Below are 24,947 nucleotides of genomic sequence, written 5' to 3' on the forward strand. Positions count from 1 at the left end.
TGTGTCGGTGTGTGTGTCGGTGTGTGTCGGTGTGGTTTGTCGGTTGGTCTCGGTGTGTGTGTGTGTGTCTCGGTGTGTGTCGCGGTGTGTTGTGTGTGTGTGTCCTCGGTGGTGTGTCTCTGGTGGGGGTGTGTGTTTCTGGGTGGGTGGGTGTGTGTCTCTGGGTAGCTGGATAGTGTCTCTGGGTGGGTGTGTGTGTGTTTCTGGGTGGTGGGGGGGTGTGTGGGTGTGTTGTCGGGGGAGGGGTGTGTCTCTTTGGTTGGGTGGGATGGGTGTTATTTCTGGGGTGGGTCCTGCTTCGAATATACCACACGGAGGGTTGGTGGCAACGCGTTATTGGGGAGTACGGGTCTGTGGTAATGACTGGGGCAGAATGAGTGAAACGGTATCAAACACAGAGGGGTTGGGTAAATGCGGAAGACTCATATCAGTTGAAGCATTCAGTTGTACAACTGACTAGTTATCCCTCTTTCCATTTCCATGTTTTTTTTTCCCACAGGTGTTTGATGCCATTCCTTGTTCCGTTCCGGCCATTAATATGAGCCATTCTCCCCTCAAAAGCCTCCTGTGTTCTATACCGCTAAATTCCTATACCACTAAAATATTCTACCACTAAACCTGTAATACACCAGCAATCACAATTCATTCATTTTCTTCCAGAACCTGAAAGTAAAGGGTCCTAAGGACTCGAAGGACTGTAACACAAATGTCACTATGGAAGGTAAGAGATGAGTTCTAATCTAGATGTGTGTCAGAAGGCCTGCTATGGCTCTTTCAGACTCTGTAGCCTTGTCTCTTCTGCTTGTGTATGCAGCGGCAGGCTTAGGGAGGCCAGGCTCCCTCTTGTGCATGCTCGCCTTCTCTCTCTCTCTGCTTCGCTTCTCTCTCTCTCTCTCTCTCTCTCTCTCTCTCTCTCCTCTCTCTCTCTCATCTCCCTCTCTCTCTTTGCCTTTCCCACTCCTCTCTCTCCCCTCTCCTCTCTACTCTCTCTGACTATGGGTGTTTGAGATGGACAGAGAGGGGAGGCAGAGAGAACAGAGAAGGAAGTGTGAGATGGAGATTCTACTGGTACTCAGACTGTGTTGTAACTGCACATACGGTAATGTGTGTGTGTGTGTGACAGTACATTTGAAGTAACTTGTGTGTATAGAAAAGCCTTTGTAATCTGTCTTTAATCCTGTACTGAGTATTTGTACGTGTGGGGTGTTTTCTGATTCTATAGTGTGTTGTGTAGCATTAACAATTGCACCTGCCTGTATGTCTATATGACTATATATGTAAGGTTCTTTCTTGGCTGGTACTGTGAATAGGTTAGTGTGGATGTTGCATGGTAAAGTTCCTGGTGTGTGACAGTGTCTTAAATGTAGCCGGCTGTTATTAGTTAATGAGCTGTTTTGTATTCTGGGTAAAGACAGTCGCTACTCTCGTTTCTTGCCAGGTTCTCTTTATCCTCTCATTTTTGCTCAGCGGGAGAGGGAGACAGTCTTTGTGCTTTTCCGCTTCTGGCAGTAGACGTGTGTGTGTGTGTGTGTGTGTGTACATATCTGTGTGATGGTTTTACATGTCTGTGGTTGTGCTCACACCTTTCTTTTTTGCATGGTAGGTGGTTAGTGTGTGTTTTTGGTTGTGTTTGCCTGTTCAGAAGTGTACCTGTTTTTACGTATATTTGTCCCCAACGTTATGTGTGTGTGTGGGGGGGGGGGGGGTTAGTGTTGGAAGTTGCGGTGGGATTATCCTCCATGGCTGGGTCTCAGCAGACAGACAGCACTCGCCTTTTAAGGTGAAAAGTTTGAGAACATCAGAGGGAAAAGAAAAGGGATGCACCCGCGAGAGGGTGTGAACGAGAGGGGTGAACGAGAGGGGTGGGGAAGACTGAGTGGAAGAGGAAAGAGAGGGGGAACAGAGTGTGGAAGAAGATGGAGGAGGATAGTGGTGGAAAAAGGAGGTGGAACCCACTGGACACAGACGTCAATTAAATTCCATAGAAATGACATGGAAACCAGGTTGATTCAACCGGTGTGTGTCCAGTGGGAAGAGGCTGTGGAGGTGTGTATGATTGCTCCAGTAGATGGTGGATGGGTCTCTTTATAAGCAGAGCACGTTATCAGGACTGACTGTCCCAGACTTCCTCCTCCTCATACACACAATACTTATCAACTGAGTACCATCACCACGCCACTCCAATCAGTGTGTGTATGTGTGGTGTGCGCTCATGTTTTGAGTGTGTGAGCGTTTGAGGAATGTTAAACTGCTCTGGCTGTATTGGGTTAAGCCTGGCAGCAGATCAAAGCGGAGAAAAGACAGAAAGATATGCAGGAATATTTGCAGTACGTGTGGTACAGCCAGACAGTAACAGTTCAAGTAGAGGTAGGCTTTCGGTTCGAACGTTATGAAGTGGAAATGGTTGTCTGTGAAGTAGACACTCTGTTAGTGCTGATGATCACAGTTATACCCGGTTGAGTTCAACTTCACACCGTTCCATCCCACAGATGATAAAGGCCACGTTTTAATAGTTGTATAAATAAAGTAGTATAAGCACGTTTTAATAGTTGTATAAATGAAGTAGTATAACATGTTTTTAATAGTTGTATAAATGAAGTAGTATAACATGTTTTTAATAGTTGTATAAATAAAGTAGTATAACATGTTTTTAATAGTTGTATAAATAAAGTAGTATAAGCACGTTTTAATAGTTGTATAAATAAAGTAGTATAAGCACATTTTTAATAGTTGTGTGTATAAATAAAGTAGTATAAGCATGTTTTTAATAGTTGTATAAATGAAGTAGTATAACATGTTTTTAATAGTTGTATAAATAAAGTAGTATAACATGTTTTTAATAGTTGTATAAATAAAGTAGTATAAACACGTTTTAATAGTTGTATAAATAAAGTAGTATAAGCACATTTTTAATAGTTGTGTGTATAAATAAAGTAGTATAAGCACGTTTTTAATAGTTGTGTGTATAAATAAAGTAGTATAGGCACGTTTTTAATAGTTGTGTGTATAAATAAAGTAGTATAACACGTTTTTTAATAGTTGTGTAAATAAAGTAGTATAGGCACGTTTTTAATAGTTGTATAAATAAAGTAGCATAACATGTTTTTAATAGTTGTGTGTATAAATAAAGTAGTATAACACGTTTTTAATAGTTGTATAAATAAAGTAGTATAAGCACGTTTTAATAGTTGTATAAATAAAGTAGCATAACATGTTTTTAATAGTTGTGTGTATAAATAAAGTAGTATAAGCATGTTTTAATAGTTGTGTGTATAAATAAAGTAGTATAAGCACGTTTTAATAGTTGTATAAATAAAGTAGCATAACATGTTTTTAATAGTTGTGTGTATAAATAAAGTAGTATAAGCATGTTTTAATAGTTGTGTGTATAAATAAAGTAGTATAAGCATGTTTTAATAGTTGTGTGTATAAATAAAGTAGTATAAGCATGTTTTAATAGTTGTATAAATGAAGTAGTATAACATGTTTTTAATAGTTGTATAAATGAAGTAGTATAACATGTTTTTAATAGTTTATAAATGAAGTAGTATAAACACGTTTTTAAGTTGTATAAATGAAGTAGTATAACATGTTTTTAATAGTTGTATAAATAAAGTAGTATAAACACGTTTTTAAGTTGTATAAATGAAGTAGTATAACATGTTTTTAATAGTTGTATAAATAAAGTAGTATAAACACGTTTTTTAATAGTTGTGTAAATAAAGTAGTATAAGCACATTTTTAATAGTTTTTAATTGTGAGCGAGAGCTGAGTCTTTTCCCTCTCAATGCTCATCCCAGAACCCACAGCATTTCACACACTGTCCAATCTCCCAGTCTCATTTAACACACTGTCCAATCTCCCGGTCTCATTTAACACACTGTCCAATCTCCCGGTCTCATTTAACACACTGTTCCAGTCTTCCGGTCTCATTTAGCACACTGTCTAGTTAAACTGAGCAGGTAGTCCGTTTCAATCTATTTAACACAACGCAAATTTATTACTGCATATTGAGTACTGCTGTCCATTAATTGCTTGGCATGTAGTCTATTCTGCACTGTCTGGGCACGCTCTCTGTGTCTCTCTCGCTCTCGCTCTCTGTGTCTCTCTCGCTCTCGCTCTCTGTGTCTCTCTCGCTCTCGCTCTCTGTCTCTCTCGCTCTCGCTCTCTTGTGTCTCTCTCGCTCTCGCTCTCTGTGTCTCTCTCGCTCTCGCTCTCGTGTCTCTCTCGCTCTCTGTGTCTCTCTCGCTCTCGCTCTCTGTGTCTCTCTCGCTCTCGCTCTCTGTGTCTCTCTCGCTCTCGCTCTCTGTGTCTCTCTCGCTCTCGCTCTCTGTGTCTCTCTCGCTCTCGCTCTCTGTGTCTCTCTCGCTCTCGCTCTCTGTGTCTCTCTCGCTCTCGCTCTCTGTGTCTCTCTCGCTCTCTGTGTCTCTCTCGCTCTCTGTGTCTCTCTCGCTCTCTGTGTCTCTCTCGCTCTCGCTCTCTGTGTCTCTCTCGCTCTCGCTCTCTGTGTCTCTCTCGCTCTCGCTCTCTGTGTCTCTCTCGCTCTCGCTCTCTGTGTCTCTCTCGCTCTCGCTCTCTGTGTCTCTCTCGCTCTCGCTCTCTGTGTCTCTCTCGCTCTCGCTCTCTGTGTCTCTCTCGCTCTCTGTGTCGCTCTCGCTCTCGCTCTGTGTCGCTCTCGCTCTCTGTGTCTCTCTCGCTCTCGCTCTGTGTCTCTCTCGCTCTGTGTCTCTCTCGCTCTCGCTCTCTGTGTCTCTCTCGCTCTCGCTCTCTGTGTCTCTCTCGCTCTCGCTCTGTGTGTCTCACTCTCGCTCTGTGTGTCTCTCTCTCGCTCTGTGTGTCTCTCTCTCGCTCTGTGTGTCTCTCTCTCGCTCTGTGTGTCCTCTCTCTCGCTCTGTGTGTCTCTCTCTCGCTCTGTGTGTCTCTCTCTCGCTCTGTGTGTCTCTCTCTCGCTCTGTGTGTCTCTCTCTCGCTCTGTGTGTCTCTCTCTCGCTCTGTGTGTCTCTCTCTCGCTCTGTGTGTCTCTCTCTCGCTCTGTGTGTCTCTCTCTCGCTCTGTGTGTCTCTCTCTCGCTCTGTGTGTCTCTCTCTCGCTCTGTGTGTCTCTCTCTCGCTCTCGCTCTCGCTCTCTGTGTCTCGCTCTCGCTCTCTGTGTCTCTCTCGCTCTCGCTCTCTGTGTCTCTCTCGCTCTCGCTCTCTGTGTCTCTCTCGCTCTCGCTCTCTGTGTCTCTCTCGCTCTCGCTCTCTGTGTCTCTCTCGCTCTCGCTCTCTGTGTCTCTCTCGCTCTCTGTGTCGCTCTCGCTCTCGCTCTGTGTCGCTCTCGCTCTCTGTGTCTCTCTCGCTCTCGCTCTGTGTCTCTCTCGCTCTGTGTCTCTCTCGCTCTCGCTCCTGTGTCTCTCTCGCTCTCGCTCTCTGTGTCTCTCTCGCTCTCGCTCTGTGTGTCTCACTCTCGCTCTGTGTGTCTCTCTCTCGCTCTGTGTGTCTCTCTCTCGCTCTGTGTGTCTCTCTCTCTCTATGGTGGTCTCTCTCTCGCTCTGTGTGTCTCTCTCTCGCTCTGTGTGTCTCTCTCTCGTCTGTGTGTCTACTATAGCTGTGTGTCTCTCTCTCGCTCTGTGTGTCTCTCTCTCGCTCTGTGTGTCTCGCTCTGGGTCTCTCTTCGCTCTGTGTGTCTCTCTCTCGCTCTGTGTGTCTCTCTCTCGCTCTGTGTGTCTCTCTCTCGCTCTGTGTGTCTCTCTCTCGCTCTGTGTGTCCTCTCGTCGCTCTGTGTGTCTCTCTCTCGCTCTGTGTGTCTCTCTCTCGCTCTGTGTGTCTCTCTCTCGCTCTGTGTGTCTCTCTCTCGCTCTGTGTGTCTCTCTCTCGCTCTGTGTGTCTCTCTCTCGCTCTGTGTGTCTCTCTCTCGCTCTGTGTGTCTCTCTCTCCGCTCTGTGTGTCTCTCTCTCGCTCTGTGTGTCTCTCTCTCGCTCTGTGTGTCTCTCTCTCCGCTCTGTGTGTCTCTCTCACTCACACTCACCACTCACACAATCATTACACTAGGTCAGGGATGTGCAACTCCAATCATCGGGGGCCGGAGTGGGGTCTCACTGTTCCCACATCCCTAGTAAACACATCCTTAGTAAACACTAATTGCATTCTTAACTAAAGATGATGATTAGTAAATTATTGGAGTCCGGTGTGTTAGCTGGAGCAAAAGTGTGACACCAACCAGTTGCTCATCCCTGTACTAGGTGGCGCTCTGCTATCCACCCTATATGTTCTCCAAGTCGTTTTAGTCTGGCAGCCATGCCTTTCCCTCCCATCCCCGTTGGACCGACCAGACCACAGTCTAGACCACTGGCTTTGTTAAGAAGAGAAGTTGAGGTCACCATGCTGCCTGTTGAGAAACACTGATGACTTTATTATACATATGTTAGACATGACTATATTCACAATTAGTCATATGCTTATTAAAAATATATTATAATCCTGCCACCTCTCTGTCCCCTTCTCACTGTCTCTCCTCACACTTCTCTCTCTCCAATACTTGATCTTTCCCTTCCTCTTTCAGTTTTCATTGATCACTCACTCACTCACTCACTCACTTGGTGAGGGCTGGGGTTGGCATCAGTGTAACCAAGTCTAGATGCCAGTCAGGGAACTGGGCTAACATATGTCTATGTAAGTCATGTCTCAGTGTTGTAGATCCAGGACTGCTGATTGGCTGTGACCCACTAGGACACCCTGGTTACCGGGAAGGAGCTGTCCGTCAGGTTGTCACGGTGACCTTGAGGAGGGTTCCATCACAGGCCCCCGCTGTGAAGCTCTATCTGTTTTCTATAATCAGCAACACCTCCATCACTCCTCTCACCAGCCTCCCTCCCTCCACTCCTCTCATCAGCCTCCCTCCCTCCACTCCTCTCATCAGCCTCCCTCCCTCCACTCCTCTCATCAGCCTCCCTCCCTCCACTCCTCTTCTCTCATCTTCCATGGCCCTTCTGTTCTCCTCTCTTCCCTTGCGTTGCTGCTGAACTTTGAACTGTGCTTCTGTCTGCACTGCAGAGTCCCTGACTGACTGTGTCCTTGGTGATGAAGGGACTGAGACGAGGGTTGTTCAATCAGAAGTCTGTTTCAAAGCAGGGGGTGGTACTGTTAATTAGTGGAGGACAGTGAGGTTGAGTCTATTGGCCTGAGGCTTTGTCATCAAGAGGGAAGTATGTTTAAATTCATAAAGAAAGAAACTTCGACTTGAGTGATTCCCACTGTTTTGTACGTTGGTCCCCCCTTAAAGCTATGAGCTGCAGTGTTAAACCATTCACATATCCACACAGGAACTGTTAGTGATAAGAGAGACAGCAGAAATCCACTGGGGATCCTGTTCTGATGTGCTGATGGGGCTTCATATTCTATAACACACACACACACACACACACACACACCTAGACTCTCCTCCATTGTCGCCATTCATTTCTATTGTGATGAATGTAGATTCTTCAGTTAATTCACACAAGGCAGTAGGGTTTATTCATCAACAATGGAGCATGGAGGGAACACAGGGAGCATTATTAATGGAGGGAGGGAGGGAACACAGGGAGCATTATTAATGCAGGGAGGGAACACAGGGAGCATTATTAATGCAGGGAGGGAGGGAACACAGGGAGCGTTATTAATGCAGGGAGGGAGGGAACACAGGGAGCGTTATTATTGGAGGGAGGGAGGGAGGGAGCATTATTAATGGAGGGAGGGAGGGAGCACAGGGAGCATTATTCATGGAGGGAGGGAACACAGGGAGCATTATTAATGAAGGGAGGGAGGGAACACAGGGAGCCTTATTAATGCAGGGAGGGAACACAGGGAGCATTATTAATGCAGGGAGGGAGGGAACACAGGGAGCGTTATTAATGCAGGGAGGGAGGGAACACAGGGAGCGTTATTATTGGAGGGAGGGAGCATTATTAATGGAGGGAGGGAGGGAGCATTATTAATGGAGGGAGGGAGGGAACACAGGGAGCATTATTAATGGAGGGAGGGAGGGAACACAGGGAGCATTATTAATGGAGGGAGTGAGGGAACACGGAGCATTATTAATGGAGGGAGGGAGGGAACACAGGGAGCATTATTAATGGAGGGAGGGAGGGAGGGAACACAGGGAGCATTATTAATGGAGGGAGGGAACACAGGGAGCATTATTAATGGAGGGAGGGAGGGAGGGAACACAGGGAGCATTATTAATGGAGGGAGGGAGGGAACACAGGGAGCATTATTAATGGAGGGAGGGAGGGAGGGAACACAGAGAGCATTATTAATGGAGGGAGGGAGGGAGGGAACACAGGGAGCATTATTAATGGAGGGAGGGAGGGAGGGAGGGAACACAGGGAGCATTATTAATGGAGGGAGGGAGGGAACACATGGAGCATTATTAATGAAGGGAGGGAGGGAACATTATTAATGGAGGGAGGGAGGGATCACAGGGAGCATTATTAATGAAGGGAGGGAGGGAACACAGGGAGCATTATTAATGAAGGGAGAGAGGGAACACAGGGAGCATTATTAATGCAGGGAGGGAGGGAACACAGGGAGCGTTATTAATGCAGGGAGGGAGGGAACACAGGGAGCGTTATTATTGGAGGGAGGGAGGGAGGGAGCATTATTAATGGAGGGAGGGAGGGAGCACAGGGAGCATTATTAATGGAGGGAGGGAGGGAACACAGGGAGCATTATTAATGGAGGGAGGGAGGGAGGGAACACAGGGAGCATTATTAATGGAGGGAGGGAGGGAACATTATTAATGGAGGGAGGGAGGGATCACAGGGAGCATTATTAATGAAGTGAGGGAGGGAACACAGGGAGCATTATTAATGAAGGGAGAGAGGGAACACAGGGAGCATTATTAATGAAGGGAGGGAGGGAACACAGGGAGCATTATTAATGGAGGGAGGGAGGGAACACAGGGAGCATTATTAATGAAGGGAGGGAGGGAACACAGGGAGCATTATTAATGCAGGGAGGGAACACAGGGAGCATTAACAATGGAGGGAGGGAGGGAACACAGGGAGCATTATTAATGCAGGGAGGGAGGGAACACAGGGAACATTATTAATGGAGGGAGGGAGGGAACACAGGGAGCATTATTAATGCAGGGAGGGAACACAGGGAGCATTAACAATGGAGGGAGGGAGGGAACACAGGGAGCATTATTAATGCAGGGAGGGAGGGAACACATGGAGCATTATTAATGAAGGGAGGGAGGGAACACAGGGAGCATTATTAATGAAGGGAGGGATGGAACACAGGGAGCATTATTAATGCAGGGAGGGAACACAGGGAGCATTATTAATGCAGGGAGGGAACACAGGGAGCATTATTAATGCAGGGAGGGAACACAGGGAGCATTATTAATGGAGGGAGGGAACACAGGGAGCATTATTAATGGAGGGAGGGAGGGAACACAGGGAGCATTATTAATGAAGGGAGGGAGGGAACACAGGGAGCATTATTAATGGAGGGAGGGAGGGAACACAGGGAGCATTATTAATGAAGGGAGGGAGGGAACACAGGGAGCATTATTAATGCAGGGAGGGAACACAGGGAGCATTATTAATGGAGGGAGGGAGGGAGCACAGGGAGCATTATTAATGAAGGGAGGGAGGGAACACAGGGAGCATTATTAATGCAGGGAGGGAACACAGGGAGCATTATTAATGGAGGGAGGGAGGGAACACAGGGAGCATTATTAATGGAGGGAACACAGGGAGCGTTATTAATGGAGGGAGGGAGGGAACACAGGGAGCATTATTAATGGAAGGAGGGAGGGAACACAGGGAGCATTATTAATGGAGGGAGGGAGGGAACACAGGGAGCATTATAAATGGAGGGAGGGAACACAGGGAGCATTATTAATGTAGGGAGGGTGGGAACACAGGGAGCATTATTAATGGAGGGAGGGAGGGAACACAGGGAGCATTATTAATGGAGGGAGGGAACACATGGTGCATTATTAATGGAGGGAGGGAACACAGGGAGCATTATTAATGGAGGGAGGGAGGAAACACAGGGAGCATTATTAATGCAGGGAGGGAACACAGGGAGCATTATTAATGGAGGGAGGGAGGGAACACAGGGAGCATTATTAATGGAGGGAGGGAGGGAACACAGGGAGCATTATTGATGGAGGGAGGGAGGGAGGGAACACAGGGAGCATTATTAATGGAGGGAGGGAGGGAACACAGGGAGCATTATTAATGGAGGGAGGGAGGGAGGGAACACAGGGAGCATTATTAATGGAGGGAGGGAGGGAACATTATTAATGGAGGGAGGGAGGGATCACAGGGAGCATTATTAATGAAGTGAGGGAGGGAACACAGGGAGCATTATTAATGAAGGGAGAGAGGGAACACAGGGAGCATTATTAATGAAGGGAGGGAGGGAACACAGGGAGCATTATTAATGGAGGGAGGGAGGGAACACAGGGAGCATTATTAATGAAGGGAGGGAGGGAACACAGGGAGCATTATTAATGCAGGGAGGGAACACAGGGAGCATTAACAATGGAGGGAGGGAGGGAACACAGGGAGCATTATTAATGCAGGGAGGGAGGGAACACAGGGAACATTATTAATGGAGGGAGGGAGGGAACACAGGGAGCATTATTAATGCAGGGAGGGTACACAGGGAGCATTAACAATGGAGGGAGGGAGGGAACACAGGGAGCATTATTAATGCAGGGAGGGAGGGAACACATGGAGCATTATTAATGAAGGGAGGGAGGGAACACAGGGAGCATTATTAATGAAGGGAGGGATGGAACACAGGGAGCATTATTAATGCAGGGAGGGAACACAGGGAGCATTATTAATGCAGGGAGGGAACACAGGGAGCATTATTAATGGAGGGAGGGAACACAGGGAGCATTATTAATGGAGGGAGGGAGGGAACACAGGGAGCATTATTAATGAAGGGAGGGAGGGAACACAGGGAGCATTATTAATGGAGGGAGGGAGGGAACACAGGGAGCATTATTAATGAAGGGAGGGAGGGAACACAGGGAGCATTATTAATGCAGGGAGGGAACACAGGGAGCATTATTAATGGAGGGAGGGAGGGAGCACAGGGAGCATTATTAATGAAGGGAGGGAGGGAACACAGGGAGCATTATTAATGCAGGGAGGGAACACAGGGAGCATTATTAATGGAGGGAGGGAGGGAACACAGGGAGCATTATTAATGGAGGGAACACAGGGAGCGTTATTAATGGAGGGAGGGAGGGAACACAGGGAGCATTATTAATGGAAGGAGGGAGGGAACACAGGGAGCATTATTAATGGAGGGAGGGAGGGAACACAGGGAGCATTATAAATGGAGGGAGGGAACACAGGGAGCATTATTAATGTAGGGAGGGTGGGAACACAGGGAGCATTATTAATGGAGGGAGGGAGGGAACACAGGGAGCATTATTAATGGAGGGAGGGAACACATGGTGCATTATTAATGGAGGGAGGGAACACAGGGAGCATTATTAATGGAGGGAGGGAGGAAACACAGGGAGCATTATTAATGCAGGGAGGGAACACAGGGAGCATTATTAATGGAGGGAGGGAGGGAACACAGGGAGCATTATTAATGGAGGGAGGGAGGGAACACAGGGAGCATTATTGATGGAGGGAGGGAGGGAGGGAACACAGGGAGCATTATTAATGGAGGGAGGGAGGGAACACAGGGAGCATTATTAATGGAGGGAGGGAGGGAACACAGGGAGCATTATTAATGGAGGGAGGGAGGGAGCACAGGGAGCATTATTAATGGGAGGGAGGGAACACAGGGAGCATTATTAATGGAGGGAGGGAGGGAACACAGGGAGCATTATTAATGAAGGGAGGGAGGGAACACAGGGAGCATTATTAATGCAGGGAGGGAACACAGGGAGCATTATTAATGGAGGGAGGGAGGGAACACAGGGAGCATTATTAATGGAGGGAGGGAGGGAACACAGGGAGCATTATAAATGGAGGGAGGGAACACAGGGAGCATTATTAATGGAGGGAGGGAGTAATTATTTCAATAGCTGTACTGCAGATCAGAGGTGAGAATGGGAGGAGGGAGATGGAGAAGGAGGGATCATTTCAACAGCTGTACTGCAGATCAGAGTGACATTCGGATGCCTCTACTGCAGATCAGAGCGACATTCGGATGCCTCTACTGTACATCAGAGCGACATTCGGATGCCTCTACTGTACATCAGAGCGACATTCGGATGCCTCTACTGCACATCAGAGCGACATTCGGATGCCTCTACTGCACATCAGAGCGACATTCGGATGCCTCTACTGCAGATCAGAGCGACATTCGGATGCCTCTACTGCAGATCAGAGCGACATTCGGATGCTTCTACTGCAGATGAGAGCGACATTCAGATGCCTCTACTGCAGATGAGAGCGACATTCGGATGCCTCTACTGCAGATCAGAGCGACATTCAGATGCCTCTACTGCAGATCAGAGCGACATTCGGATGCCTCTACTGCAGATCAGAGCGACATTCGGATGCCTCTACTGCAGATGAGAGCGACATTCAGATGGCTCTACTGCAGATGTACAGAGTGATGTTCAACCAGATAGTAAGTGAGTGGAGTGTAATGTATATTCAGGGATCACAAGCAGCTCATTACCAACGCCCAAGGCTTTGGATGTTCAGTGGAGAAGGTAGACATGACGACAGGGGCCTGTACCCTACAGCTAAGCTGCCTTACCCCTTCACCCTCGCCCCCCTCTTTTCATTTTGGTTTTCTCTCTCTCTCTCTCTGTCTATTTTTGTTCTCTCTCTCTCTCTCGTCTATTTTTGTTCTCTCTCTCTCTCTCGTCTATTTTTGTTCTCTCTCTTCATCTCTCTCGCTCCTGCCTTACGTCTCACACTGGCTGTCAGCCCTGCAGGTGCTCTGTCTCTCAGCTGCAAAGCCTACTGGGAAATCAGCCTAGTGTGACAGATCTGGTTTGTAACTGGATTGGCTCCTGAGTGTGAGTTAAACCGGGATAGAGAGAGAGATGGAAAGAGGGAGTGACAGATTAAGAGAAGTTTAGGATTGAAAATTGGTTTTGAAGTCAAAGGAACATTTTGTGTGTGTGAACACGGCTTGGCACAGTTTCCCTAGTAACAGAGTACATCTGGAATGGAATCAAAGTGCTATGTAACCAATAAGGATGCTGGAGCTTCACTGCATGTTAAACAGGCTGTCTATGGAGACGTGTGTTTGTGTAGTGTGCGCAACCCGACAAGGAATTATGTGAACCCTGTTACCAAGCAAATTCTAGTGATGCTGAGCTACATGGCTGTGTGTGTTTGTCAGTGTTGGGGAATCGACTCTGAAAATATAGTTTACCAATTATTTCTCACAGGAAAAAGTTAAGCTACGCTGAAATGACCCTTTGGAAAAATGGTTTACTTAACTACCGTTACGTTAAAAAAGTAGTTCACGACTTCAAAACTATTTTGGGAAATGGACATATCTGAATCTCAAATGTCATGGACTAGAAATTGCCTGACAAATCCCTCTGGAGTCAGATGTTAACAGAATATAGAATTTAACCTATTAAACACAAGAGCTGGTCTGATGCCGGAAAAATTGTGCGTAGTTCAAGTCGTTATCTTGGCAAAGCTACGGCAAAGAAAGTGAACTACTGAAAACACCAAGATTTGAATATAGTTCAATTACCAAGCTACTGAAAAATGTTGTTAAATGAATAGTGGAAACTAATTGTAGTTCACTACTCCGCAACGTGTGTGTGTGTGAGTGAGTGAGAAACGACCGAATGAAACAATAAAGGCAGTGTTAGAAAGAGGGGGACATCAAACATCCCTGCACTGCATGCTGGGAGAGAAAGGGCCAAGACCTTGACTCAACCACTCACACATTGTATGGATAGATTCACTTTCCCCTGCTGTATAAAAATACCGCATTCCCCTTGGCTCGCTTGTCATCTATGTGATATAAGATATGAGAGGCGCACTGTGCGAAGGAGAAATTTAGACCGGGTCAGGAAGTTAATCCAGATGTGAATTGAGTGGGAAGGTTTCTGAAAACAACCTTATTCAGCAGAGAAGGAACAACCGAGCTTAGAAAGAATGAGGTGTGTGTCCATCTGTGCAGGGAACAGACACCTGAGGTTTTGGGTGATTGAAATGTCTGCCCCATACCCCAGGAAACCTATGCCCAGTCAAGTGTGTAATAGGCTTTTTGAGTTGTGTTTTTCTTCATTGTGTGTGTGTCAAACCGAACTGAGTGCCCTCTTCTTGTCCTTTCCCACAGCTCTCCTGTACAAGCCGATTGACCGTGTGACCAGAAGTACGCTGGTTCTTCATGTGAGGACACACACACACACACACCAGTACATTGTCCGTCCCGACTAGCATTCGATAGATCCATGAAGGATTCTTGATCTCACCCAGAGACAAATGACAAGATTGAATTAGTGACCGCAACGTAGAGATAGATTGAATAGATAGGACAGGATCAATACTTATCAAGGATTAAGAGTTAGTGCTGTCGTGAGACACAGAGTGATGGGGCTGGGTAGAATCTCTCTCGAAAGCCCCGCAGGTCATTAAGATGCAGCATGGATCTGTATCCACCTGCAAAGTCAAACCCTGCTTGGTGCTGTTTATAGTAAGTGTTCCGTTCCATTTGCCAAGCCTATACCTTTCCTCTGCGCTGTCCATCAAAATGACATGCTGTTATAAACAATAGGCGCTAATTTGATGGGCTACAACCAAGTGGAAAGTGAAAACGCTAACAGAGGAAGTGGAGATGCCTAGATGTGTCCTCCAGTCTCGCTTCCAGTGCATTTCATCAATATGTTTTCCATAAAGCTAGTAGAGCTGTGACTAAACAAAGACCAGTTGGTTTGGTACAAAGGTAAGAGCAGATCACGCAAACACACAATGAACCCTTATTCCATATTTAGTGCACTACATTTCAATAGTGTTTGCCCAGGGCCCATAGTGCACTATATAGGGAATAGTGTGCCATTTGGGACACGGGCGCTGACAGACGGTGAAAGTTACTGTGTTCTTTTCTCTTAATGACGTAGGAAGACGGGTAGTGTACTATACCGCTGACATCAGCTCAAGCCTTCTAGAGCTTGTCAGAATACATTCACTGAGGTATTGCTGACGAGGCATAAATCAGGCAACGGAAAAGAGATTGGCTTTTCTTTCACACGCTCCTCTGAAAGAAAGGAACTTCGTTACGCTGAGAATAAGGTATTTGCAATGTGGAAGCAGATTGTCTCAGCCGTTTCTTAGGTAGCACTTTAAAGATAAAGTCATTAGTTACGCCCACGGTTCAATAAAGTAGAGACTCTCATATGCTTTAATTAGAGGAAATGATGTGGCACAAAACCCAGCCAAGCATCCAAGTCGTCCAATTCATCAACACAGGTTTAAAAACACATGCACAGTGACTGTCCATAGACATTTCATTTTAATGGGTGTGGTTCTCTCTGTTTTTGGATGGGGGATCTAATGGTCTTTCTCGCTCTGTGTGTTATTGTAGGACCTGCTGAAGCACACCCCTAAGGACCACCCAGACTTCCCCCTGTTGCAGGACGCTCTGAGGATCTCCCAGAACTTCCTGTCCTCCATCAACGAAGAGATTGACCCCCGCAGGACCGCCGTCACCACGCCTAAGGGAGAGGTGGGGTGACACACACAGACACGCCATTTTAATAGACTACTTTATACTTTTCAGAACTTCTTGTTGTAACCTTGGGGAAGTGTGGCAATGCATTTGTGAAATGTGTTTTGAGGTCAGCGAGAAACCCACAGTATCTGTCCTCTCCTCCTACCCCCACATCCTCAATCTCTTCATTACCAGCTTCCTCTCTCTTCATCTCTCTCGATCGCCCTCTCTCTCTAGTATCTTTTGATCTTTTGATCTTTCCCCTCTCTCTCTCTCCCAGCATGCAGTGCAGGGTTGTTTGATGTCCCCCTCTTTCTAACACTGCCTTTATTGTTTCATTCTGTCATTTTCCGCATGTCAGCCTTTTCTCCTCTTAATGCTTCTCTCTGAGTATATCCTTTCCTTCCTTCCTCCATCCCACCATCTCTCCCCCTTGCCCTTTACCTCTCCTCCTTTCTCCCTCCATCTCTCTCTCCCCCCTCTCTTCAGCTATCCTCCCTCCATCTTTCTCTCTCCCCCCCATCTCTCTCTCCCGCCATCTCTTCCTCTATCCGTTTTCCATTCAGTCAGCTCAGTTCTTAACCTCCCAGTCATCTCTCCATTCGTTACAGTCTGTCTGTTACCAGTTAAATGGAAATCTCTCTGCCCTCTTTGGCTCAGACTTTCCTGATTTACTCCCGTTCGTGTTTAGCTCTGCCTTATTTTAGCTTTCCTAGTTGGCTCTCCAGAGATGGACAGATATAGAGTGATAGAGAGGGGGAGCGTTTCAAGTTCTGAGTGGCTTACTTTAGCTGATGATTATCTTGCTGTAACACCGCCATCACTGATAATGTTTAAAAAAAAAAGATATATATATTTCACCTTTTATTTAACCAGGTAGGCTAGTTCAGAACAAGTTACTCATTTACAACTGCGACCTGGCCAAGATAAAGCATCGCAGTGTGAACAGACAACACAGAGTTGCACATGGAGTAAACAATAAACAAGTCAATAACACAGTAGAAATAAAGAGTCTATATACATTGTGTGCAAAAGGCATGAGGAGGTAGGCGAATAATTACAATTTAGCAGATTAACACTGGAGTGATAAATGATCAGATGGTCATGTGCAGGTAGAGATACTGGTGTGCAAAGGAGCAGAAAAGTAAATAAATAAAAACAGTATGGGGATGAGGTAGGTAAATTGGGTGGGCTATTTACCGATGGACTATGTACAGCTGCAGCGATCGGTTAGCTGCTCAGATAGCAGATGTTTAAAGTTGGTGAGGGAGATAAAGGTCTCCAATTTTACATATTTTATATGTAAAAGACATAAAATATAGACAACAAGCGAGTTCTTTCGTATTGCTGAACCCTGACCTATACCTCCTACGGTATATCCTTTCGGGAAGTGAATGTTTACGGCTAGGCTAGTTGCCCCTTGCTGGGCGTGCCACAGGAAGTGATGCCGTTTCTCTCCCTGGTAGGCTCGTCAGCTGGTGAAGGATGGTTTCCTGGTGGAGGTGTCAGAGGGCTCCAGGAAGCTGCGTCATGTCTTCCTCTTCACAGACCTGCTGCTCTGTGCCAAGATGAAGAAGACCTCCGCAGGGTAGGTTAACTCTCAGAGTATCACCACAAACACATGCACATTCAGCTATCTACAGTATCCACTGTGGTATTCACTGTGCCTAAACGTAGATCATACACACTGAGTGGTCTCCAGTGTTATATGCTCCTATCATGTCAGTTCTGGTGTGTCTGTGATATGAAACAGTGTATCAGGATGAATGACAGTCCAGCTCCAAAGGGATTTTCTTTTTCACTGCTATTTTTATTTCCTCCATTTGAAGTATTCTCTGATGTTATAATAAAAAAGGAAGACTATTAATTTAAAATGTGAATGTTGTCACACGTGATGCCTTTGGTGCTGCAGACCAGGGGTTGGTATTTTTTTTACCCCCCCCAAATTAAAAATACATTTACTCAAGCCTCGGGGTTGGATGTTTGCCTTTCTGTAGACTATTGTGGAGAAATGATTTAGAATAGTGATTAGAGGGCTCGTATAGGGCTGAATATTAACACATTGCCGTAGTGGATGTATGGATGTTGGGAAATGTATTACAATCTGGTCTCAATCTGGTGCTTGGGCCTGAGGCTGTGCGTGTGTGTGTGTGTGCGCGTGTGTGTGTGTAAATTGGGAATGACAGCATACACTGCCTTAGATTAAGTGTTTAATTTAAAGGATTGCCTCCAATGGCATGGTTACTGTTGTTGGCGTGATTGGGGCTCATTGTGATTGACAGTCGCTGCTGTCCCTCTCCCTCACAGTGTGAAGGGCACACAGACAACTACCGTTGTCATGGTTACCACCAGTCTGTAAATCACTCTATGGTCTGTAGCTTTAGCGGTCTGTCGTTGTGTCCCAAATGGCATCCTATTCTCTATATAGTCCACTATGGGGTCAAGAGTAGTGAGCTACATAGGGAATAGGGTGGCATTTCAAATCAAATGTTATTGGTCACATACATATGGTTAGCAGATGTTATTGCGGATGTAGTGAAATGCTTGTGTTCCCAGCGCCAACAGTGCAGTAGTATCTAACAATTAACAATACACACAAATTTAAAAGTAAAAGAATGGAATTAAGAAATATTGAAATATTAGGACGAGCAATGTTGGAGTGGCACTGACTAAAATGCAATAGAATACAATACAGTATATACGTATGAAACGAGTAAAGCAGTATGTAAACATTATTAAAGTGACTAGTGTTCCATTATTAAAGTGGCCTGTGATTCCATGTCTATGTACATAGGGCAGCAGTCTCTAAGGTGCAGGGTTGAGTAACCGGGTGGTAGCCGGCTAGTGATGGCTGTTTAACAGTATGATGGCCTTGAGATAGGTGTTTTTCAGTCTCTCTGTCTCAGCTTTGATGCACCTGTACTGTATTTGAGACGCAGCCTACTCTATGTATCCTCTGATCTGGACTATAACACCATAGGATTAGGCCAACAGCCTATTAAAACACGCTATCCAGTTGATAGCTAATCATCAGTATTAACTCACTGAGAAACCTGAATCCCATTCAATCCCTCTCCCACTCAATCATCATCAATTATTAATGTTTATATAATGTTTATATTGACTCCATAAACATCATTATTTTCCTACAGAATTGGTGTATAATATACCACCATTTCCCAATGTAGAGATGTAAATTAAGATGTAATCCATGTGATTATGGAAAACAAGGGCTGTGAAAAGCTCATTGGGGAGTGTGAAAGTGCTGTGGACGGATGGGAGGAGATTAGATATGCAGATTTTATTCAACAGCAGCAGAGACAATCTTGGTCCCCCAATCAGCTCTACCTCGGTCTGTAATAGGGATGTTTATTAAGTGGATCATCTTAGTCTTATTGGGCATGTAAACAGTGCGTGAATACAGATCCACACCTTAGAGACAACAGCGTATAACACCCCATGGACCACTCTGAGACAAAGGGTTTGCTTACAGGGGGGGGGATCTCACCCCGTATTAAGAAGAAAGAGGTCTTATAAAACAAATTGAGGGATGTTTGCAGGCAAAAGAGGGGGTGAAGGTATATATTGGGAGAAAAGAGAGGTATCTGCTGTCTCTGTCCCTCTATAGTACAATACTGACAAAACACTTATTTAACATCCATAGAAAAATGCTAATCTAAAAAATGAGAGTCAATCTACTATTTATTTGTTTTTCAGTATTTTACTTTGGGGGTAAAAACAGGACATTTATTTTTCTTGTCATATTTCCCGCCCTGTCATTTTATGAGGTTTGCACACATTTGGAGTTGTGATGTAATGTATTCCTGTGTTAATGAGTTTACTGTCCTGCCTCCAGGAATCATAATGATGATAAATGCTCGTTAGGGGAATACAAAAACATCTCTGACAACATTAGTGAGCATCTGTATAACCTGATGGATGTGCTGAACACGCATTTAGTTGTCTTTCTGTGTCTGAGTGTTTAATATGGGATCTCCTCAAGTCAAGCAATCTTTTCCTACTACGAAACATAAGGAGTTATAGTACTAAGGGGAGATATGTTTAAGTTAAATCCTATGGTGTTGAGCACAATGGAATATGGCTCAACAAAGACTCATGATATTGCATAAAGCAAGACAAATGGAAGATAATTAATTATATGGTGGGTATTGCCCTCCTCCTTTACAGGGCCAATAGGGATATCTAAATTTAACTGCGAGCAGCAATGAACGGGGTTCACAGGATGACTGAAAGGACACAAGATTTGTTCCATGCTTCGTAAACAACAGGTGTAGACTAACAATGAAATGCTTACTTACCGGCCCTTCCCAACAATACAGAGAGAGGAAATAATAAAAAATATATAACACAAAAAATGTACAATGATTAATGATATCCTGGCTATATACATGGAGTAGCAGTACCGAGTTGATGTGCAGGGTTACGATGTAATTGAGGTATATAGTTCCTACATGATAGTGCTCACATTATTTATCTTCCTTTATATGCAATCAGTGAAAACATTACCATGTTTATCTCTTTATACCACATCTCTCTATACCACATGACGCAAGTGAAGTTTAGTGCTGTAGGTTGGTACCATGGCCTACTTTGAATGCAGAAAGGCAGAAACTAATCATTCTCAAATTCATTAGAGGCTAATTTATTTAGCCTATATACCAAATCGGTAGTCAATCTGATGTATGGTTCATGAGAATATATAAAAACTTTTTTTTACCAAATTGTGCAAGAATGAGGATAATCTATCCTCATGGACCTTATTGCTTATTGAGGCATATTTGTTCAGCATGAGGAAAGATGCCTAAATACAAAGTTTCAAGTCTCTAGGTCAAATGTCGTGGCGGATATGAGGGTTTAAGTGAGACTGCTTATAACAGTGCCACCTATAGGCCAATCGGTGTCATTCTTTTTTAACAAGTTACACATGGCCTCAAGTTTCTGTATGCCAAATAGTTTAAAAAAAAGTTACTAATCTATGCATGAGTTATTTGACCATGTCAAAAAAGAAATCTAAGAATAACAATATTTTTCCCAACTTCGCTGTGATCCCTAATTACAGTAGGTCCTTATTGTCTTTGTCACTCCTGCCTCCTCTTAAATATATGTAAGATATCTCTCTCTCTCTCCCCTTCTCTCCACCTCCCTCTGTAGGAGACACCAGCAGTATGAGTGTAAGTGGTACATCCCCCTGGCAGACCTGACCTTCCAGTTGCTGGATGACTCGGACGTCTTGCCCCATATCCAGGTTCTGCCTGAACACGAGATTGAGGAGATGAAGACCAAGATCTCTGTCATCAAGAGCGAGATCCAGAAGGAGAAGGTGATATATTATGTTTATTTTTTTTTAAAACAACGTTTATTTAGGCAGGTAAGTCTAAAAGAACAGATTCTCTTTTGACGTTGTATCCAGTACTGCTTTGTTTTAGACTCAAACTAAACCCAATAGTTGTAAATTGAGCCAAAATAGTGGTGATGCGGCCCTTCCTTTGCCTCCCACTCAGTGTCAGGCCAGGTCATGGTCAGCTGGCCATTAAGGCACTGTGGAGGAAGAGTGTCCTGCCCAGCCTGGCTGCCCCATTCTGGGCTGGTTTCCCTGGGTGTGTCTCTCCCTCCCTGGAGCCCTATGGTCTGTGTTTGTCTTACTCTCTCTCTATCAGAGGCTAGAACCAGCCTGCCTGCCTGGGTGATTAGGCTGGGTTCTTCTGGCTTTATCACTACTGTTGTTGTTATTGGAACAGTTCCTCTCATCGCTTCCACTCTTAGACAAGTCGACTGTAGACTAGAGATCTGTGTGACACACACACACACAAGAAGGGGTCAACTTCCAGTCACCTGGACAGAGTCAGCACGTCATTGTGTGAATCACTTATATAGTACACCCATATACATATACACAATCCACCCCCTCACTGTATCTACACTCACAAACACTCAAGCTATCCCGTGGGAAGTTTGTTAGTTCTGATGAACTTGAGTACAGTGGAACAGCGATAGCCATCTAATTGTAGCTGTCATATAAACACAGGTCCTTAGAGGATGACTGTGTTCCCGGAGATCACCTTGTCCAGTTTCCCTTCAACTCTTTACCTCTTCAACACAATAGACTTATTTATGTCAGCCCTTTGTTGTCATTTTACTGTGGAAATCCTTGGGAGTCCGTAACCTAGAAACTGTATAGGTTTAAATGGATTTACCACCTTGGCTTTAGCTGAACGCTGCTGCTTTTATTTAATGCACTCCAGCAGCAACCTCTACTTATTCTAATGGTTACTATACAGGACTGTATTTATTTCAGCATCCAGTGATTCCTTCCATAGTAAATACCCGTTTAGGAGGTTTTGGAGAGCATAAAATGTTATTTGTCACATGCTCTGAATACAGCAGGTGTAGAATTTACTTTGAAATGCTTACGTACGAGCCCTTTCCCAAGAACGCAGAGTTAAAAAGTCAGGAGCATTTTGAGAAATAAGGAAATAGTTATAAAATAATGAGGCTGTATACAAGGAGTACCACTACCAAGTCAATGTGCAGGGGTATGAGGTAGTTGAGGTAATATGTACATGTAGGTACAGTTTGGGTAAAAGTGACGAGGCATAAATAATCAGGATCGATAATAAATCAGCACTACAACTCTTCGAGGTTTATGAATACAAGCCCTGTGCTTCCAGGTTGATACCAGACTGCTACAGTGGGTCATACAGTAGGGGCAGACTGACTGACTGCCCTAATCAGAGCCGGAAAAGGCTGATTGAACTGATTACAGCCAGGGCATGGCCTGACTCTGCTTCCTGTCAAGGAATGGGTTGGAGGAGAGGGTGTGTAGGAAGGGAGATTCTGGAGAGCAAGGACATGGAAATTCCTTGGAATAGTTATCAAGCATCACACTGTAAATTCTAGTGAACAAAATGTAGCCGTCATTTCCCCTGTTTACAAATATCTCTGGAATACCAAATAATTATTCATGGTCAAACACACACGGTACAATTCAGGTTTAGTTGATTGTACAGTGTGTAGGATTTAGTTGTGATACCAGTATAAACAGGGCTTTAAACAATATTCTTCCAGGGGCCAGATGTAATAAATAATAAAAGGTTAATTATGTGGGGGCGGGACATTTTACACATTCGATTATTCTTTGGAAGAAATGTATAAAAAAGCAATACACACACACCAATAAAGCACTTGTCATGTTAAAGTAGTCACCCTTCGCCTTATTGACAGCTTTACACACTCTTGGCATTCTCTCAACCAGCTTCATGAGGTAGTCACCTGGAATGCTTTTCCAACAGTCTTGAAGGAGTTCCCACATATGCTGCGCACTTGTTGACTGCTTTTCCTTCACTCTATGGTCCAACTCATCCCAAACCATCTCAGTTGGGTTGAGGTCAGGTGGAGAACAGGTCATCTGATGCAGCACTCCATCACTGTCCTTCTTGGTCAAATAGCCCTTACACAGCCTGCAGGTGTGTTTTGAGTTGTTGTCCTGTTGAAAACAAATGATAGTCCCACTGAGCGCAAACCAGATGGGATGGCATATCGCTGCAGAATGCTGTGGTAGCCATGCTGGTTAAGTGTGCCTTGAATTATAAATAAATCACTGACAGTGTCACCAGCAAAGCAGCCCCACACCATCACACTTCCTCATCCATGTTTCACAGTGGGAACCACACATGCGGAGATCATCCGTTCACCTACTCTGCGTCTCATAAAGACACGGCGGTTGGAACCAAAATTCTAATTTGGACCCATCAGACCAAAGGAGAGATTTCCACTGTCTAATGTCCATTACTTGTGTTTCTTGGCCCAAGCAAGTCTCTTCTTATTATTGTTGTCCTTTAGCAGTGGTTTCTTTGTAGCTATTCAACCATGAAGGCCTGATTCATGCAGTCTCCTCTGAACAGTTGATGTTGATGTGTCTTACTTGAACTCTGTGAAGCATTTATTTGGGCTGCAATCTGAGGTGCAATTAATTGCCGAATTCTGAGGCTGGTAACTCTAATAAACTTATCCTCTGCAGCAGAGTTAACTCTGGGTCTTCCTTTCCTGTGACGGTCCTCATGAGAGCCAGTTTCATCATAGCGCTTGATGGTTTTTGCGACTGCACTTGAAGAAACTTTGAATGTTCTTGAAATTTTACGCATTGATTGACCTTCATGTCTTAAAGTAATGGACTGTCATTTCTCTTTGCTTATTTGAGCTGTACTTGCCATAATATGGACTTATTTTACCAAATAAATATCTTCTGTATAGCAATACTACCTTGTCACAACACAAGTGATTGTTCAAATGCACACCTGTTAATTGAAATGCATTCCAGGTGACTACCTCATGAAAGCTGGTTGAGAGAATGCCAAGTGTGCTAAGCTGTCATCAATGCAAAGGGTGGCTACTTTGAAGAATCTCAAATATAAAATATATTTTGATTTGTTTAACACTTTTTTGGTTACTACATGATTCCATATGTGTTAGTTCTGGAGAGGAAAAACAGAAGGCACGTCGTATTCCTGAGAGTCGTAGCTTTCAGGAAGGGGGTCATAATATTTTGTAGCTTAAATCGTTCAAACGCTAGAGCCAAATTCATATGAACAGAAACAAACATGCCACATAGGCACTAGAAAAGAGCTAGACAACCACACAATAGACAACCACATTAGTGCTTATCATTTTGGCACTCAACGTCGGATTTTGGTTGGGATTTTTGTTGCGTATCTTTTATTCGTGTTCAGAATTGATCAAAGGGCCAGTCTACATTAATAAATGGGCCAGATCTTGCTCGCAGGCCGCCAGTTGAATATCCCTGCAGTACAACAAACTGTATGTTAACATACTTCGTGCTCTGTTTGTTTCTGTGTGTGTGTAGAAAGCACTAAAGGGCCAGAGTCGTAATGTGGAGCGTCTGAGGAAGAAGATGAACGAGCAGGAGTCCTGGCTGCTGTTACACTCTCCCACCATCCCTTTCCGCATACACAACAAACATGGCAAGGTAAGCTGCAACTGCGTAACCACTGGCCTGGGATCAGATGTATTGTCTTCCTCCAATGGTTAGGATAAAGACTGGGGGCTGATTCTAGATCTGTGGTTAGCAACTATGTCCATGACTGCAATGCTAATATACTAATACTGATACCACCCTGCATCCCACTGATTGGCTTGCCTCTGAAACTAAGCATGGTCGGTTTTTGGATGGGAGACCAAATGCTGCTGAGACATTAAACGGGTGTCCTGACTGTGGTTATTAAAGATCCATTGACACTTATCGTATGAGTCGAAGGGTTAAATTCCCAACCT

General features: G+C 44.8%; 1 protein-coding gene across 8 annotated transcripts in view; it reads left to right on the forward strand.

Moving 5' to 3' along the window:
- abr (ABR activator of RhoGEF and GTPase) overlaps positions 1 to 24,947 on the forward strand; it is a 232,319-nt gene that overhangs the window by 131,950 nt on the left and 75,422 nt on the right. For 7 of the 8 annotated variants that reach the window (XM_020485490.2, XM_031826644.1, XM_020485489.2 and 4 more), the window contains 6 exons: positions 661 to 721; positions 14,268 to 14,320; positions 15,513 to 15,653; positions 17,105 to 17,226; positions 20,811 to 20,979; positions 24,520 to 24,642. In XM_020485490.2, the coding sequence (XP_020341079.1) occupies positions 661 to 721; positions 14,268 to 14,320; positions 15,513 to 15,653; positions 17,105 to 17,226; positions 20,811 to 20,979; positions 24,520 to 24,642 (669 nt within the window). Of the gene's footprint in view, positions 1 to 660; positions 722 to 993; positions 1,100 to 14,267; positions 14,321 to 15,512; positions 15,654 to 17,104; positions 17,227 to 20,810; positions 20,980 to 24,519; positions 24,643 to 24,947 lie in introns of those variants that run through there. The other variant, XM_031826646.1, reaches the window with a different exon arrangement.

This window comes from Oncorhynchus kisutch, linkage group LG6 (genome assembly GCF_002021735.2).
Source record: "Oncorhynchus kisutch isolate 150728-3 linkage group LG6, Okis_V2, whole genome shotgun sequence".
NCBI classification, from domain to species: Eukaryota; Metazoa; Chordata; class Actinopteri; order Salmoniformes; family Salmonidae; genus Oncorhynchus; species Oncorhynchus kisutch.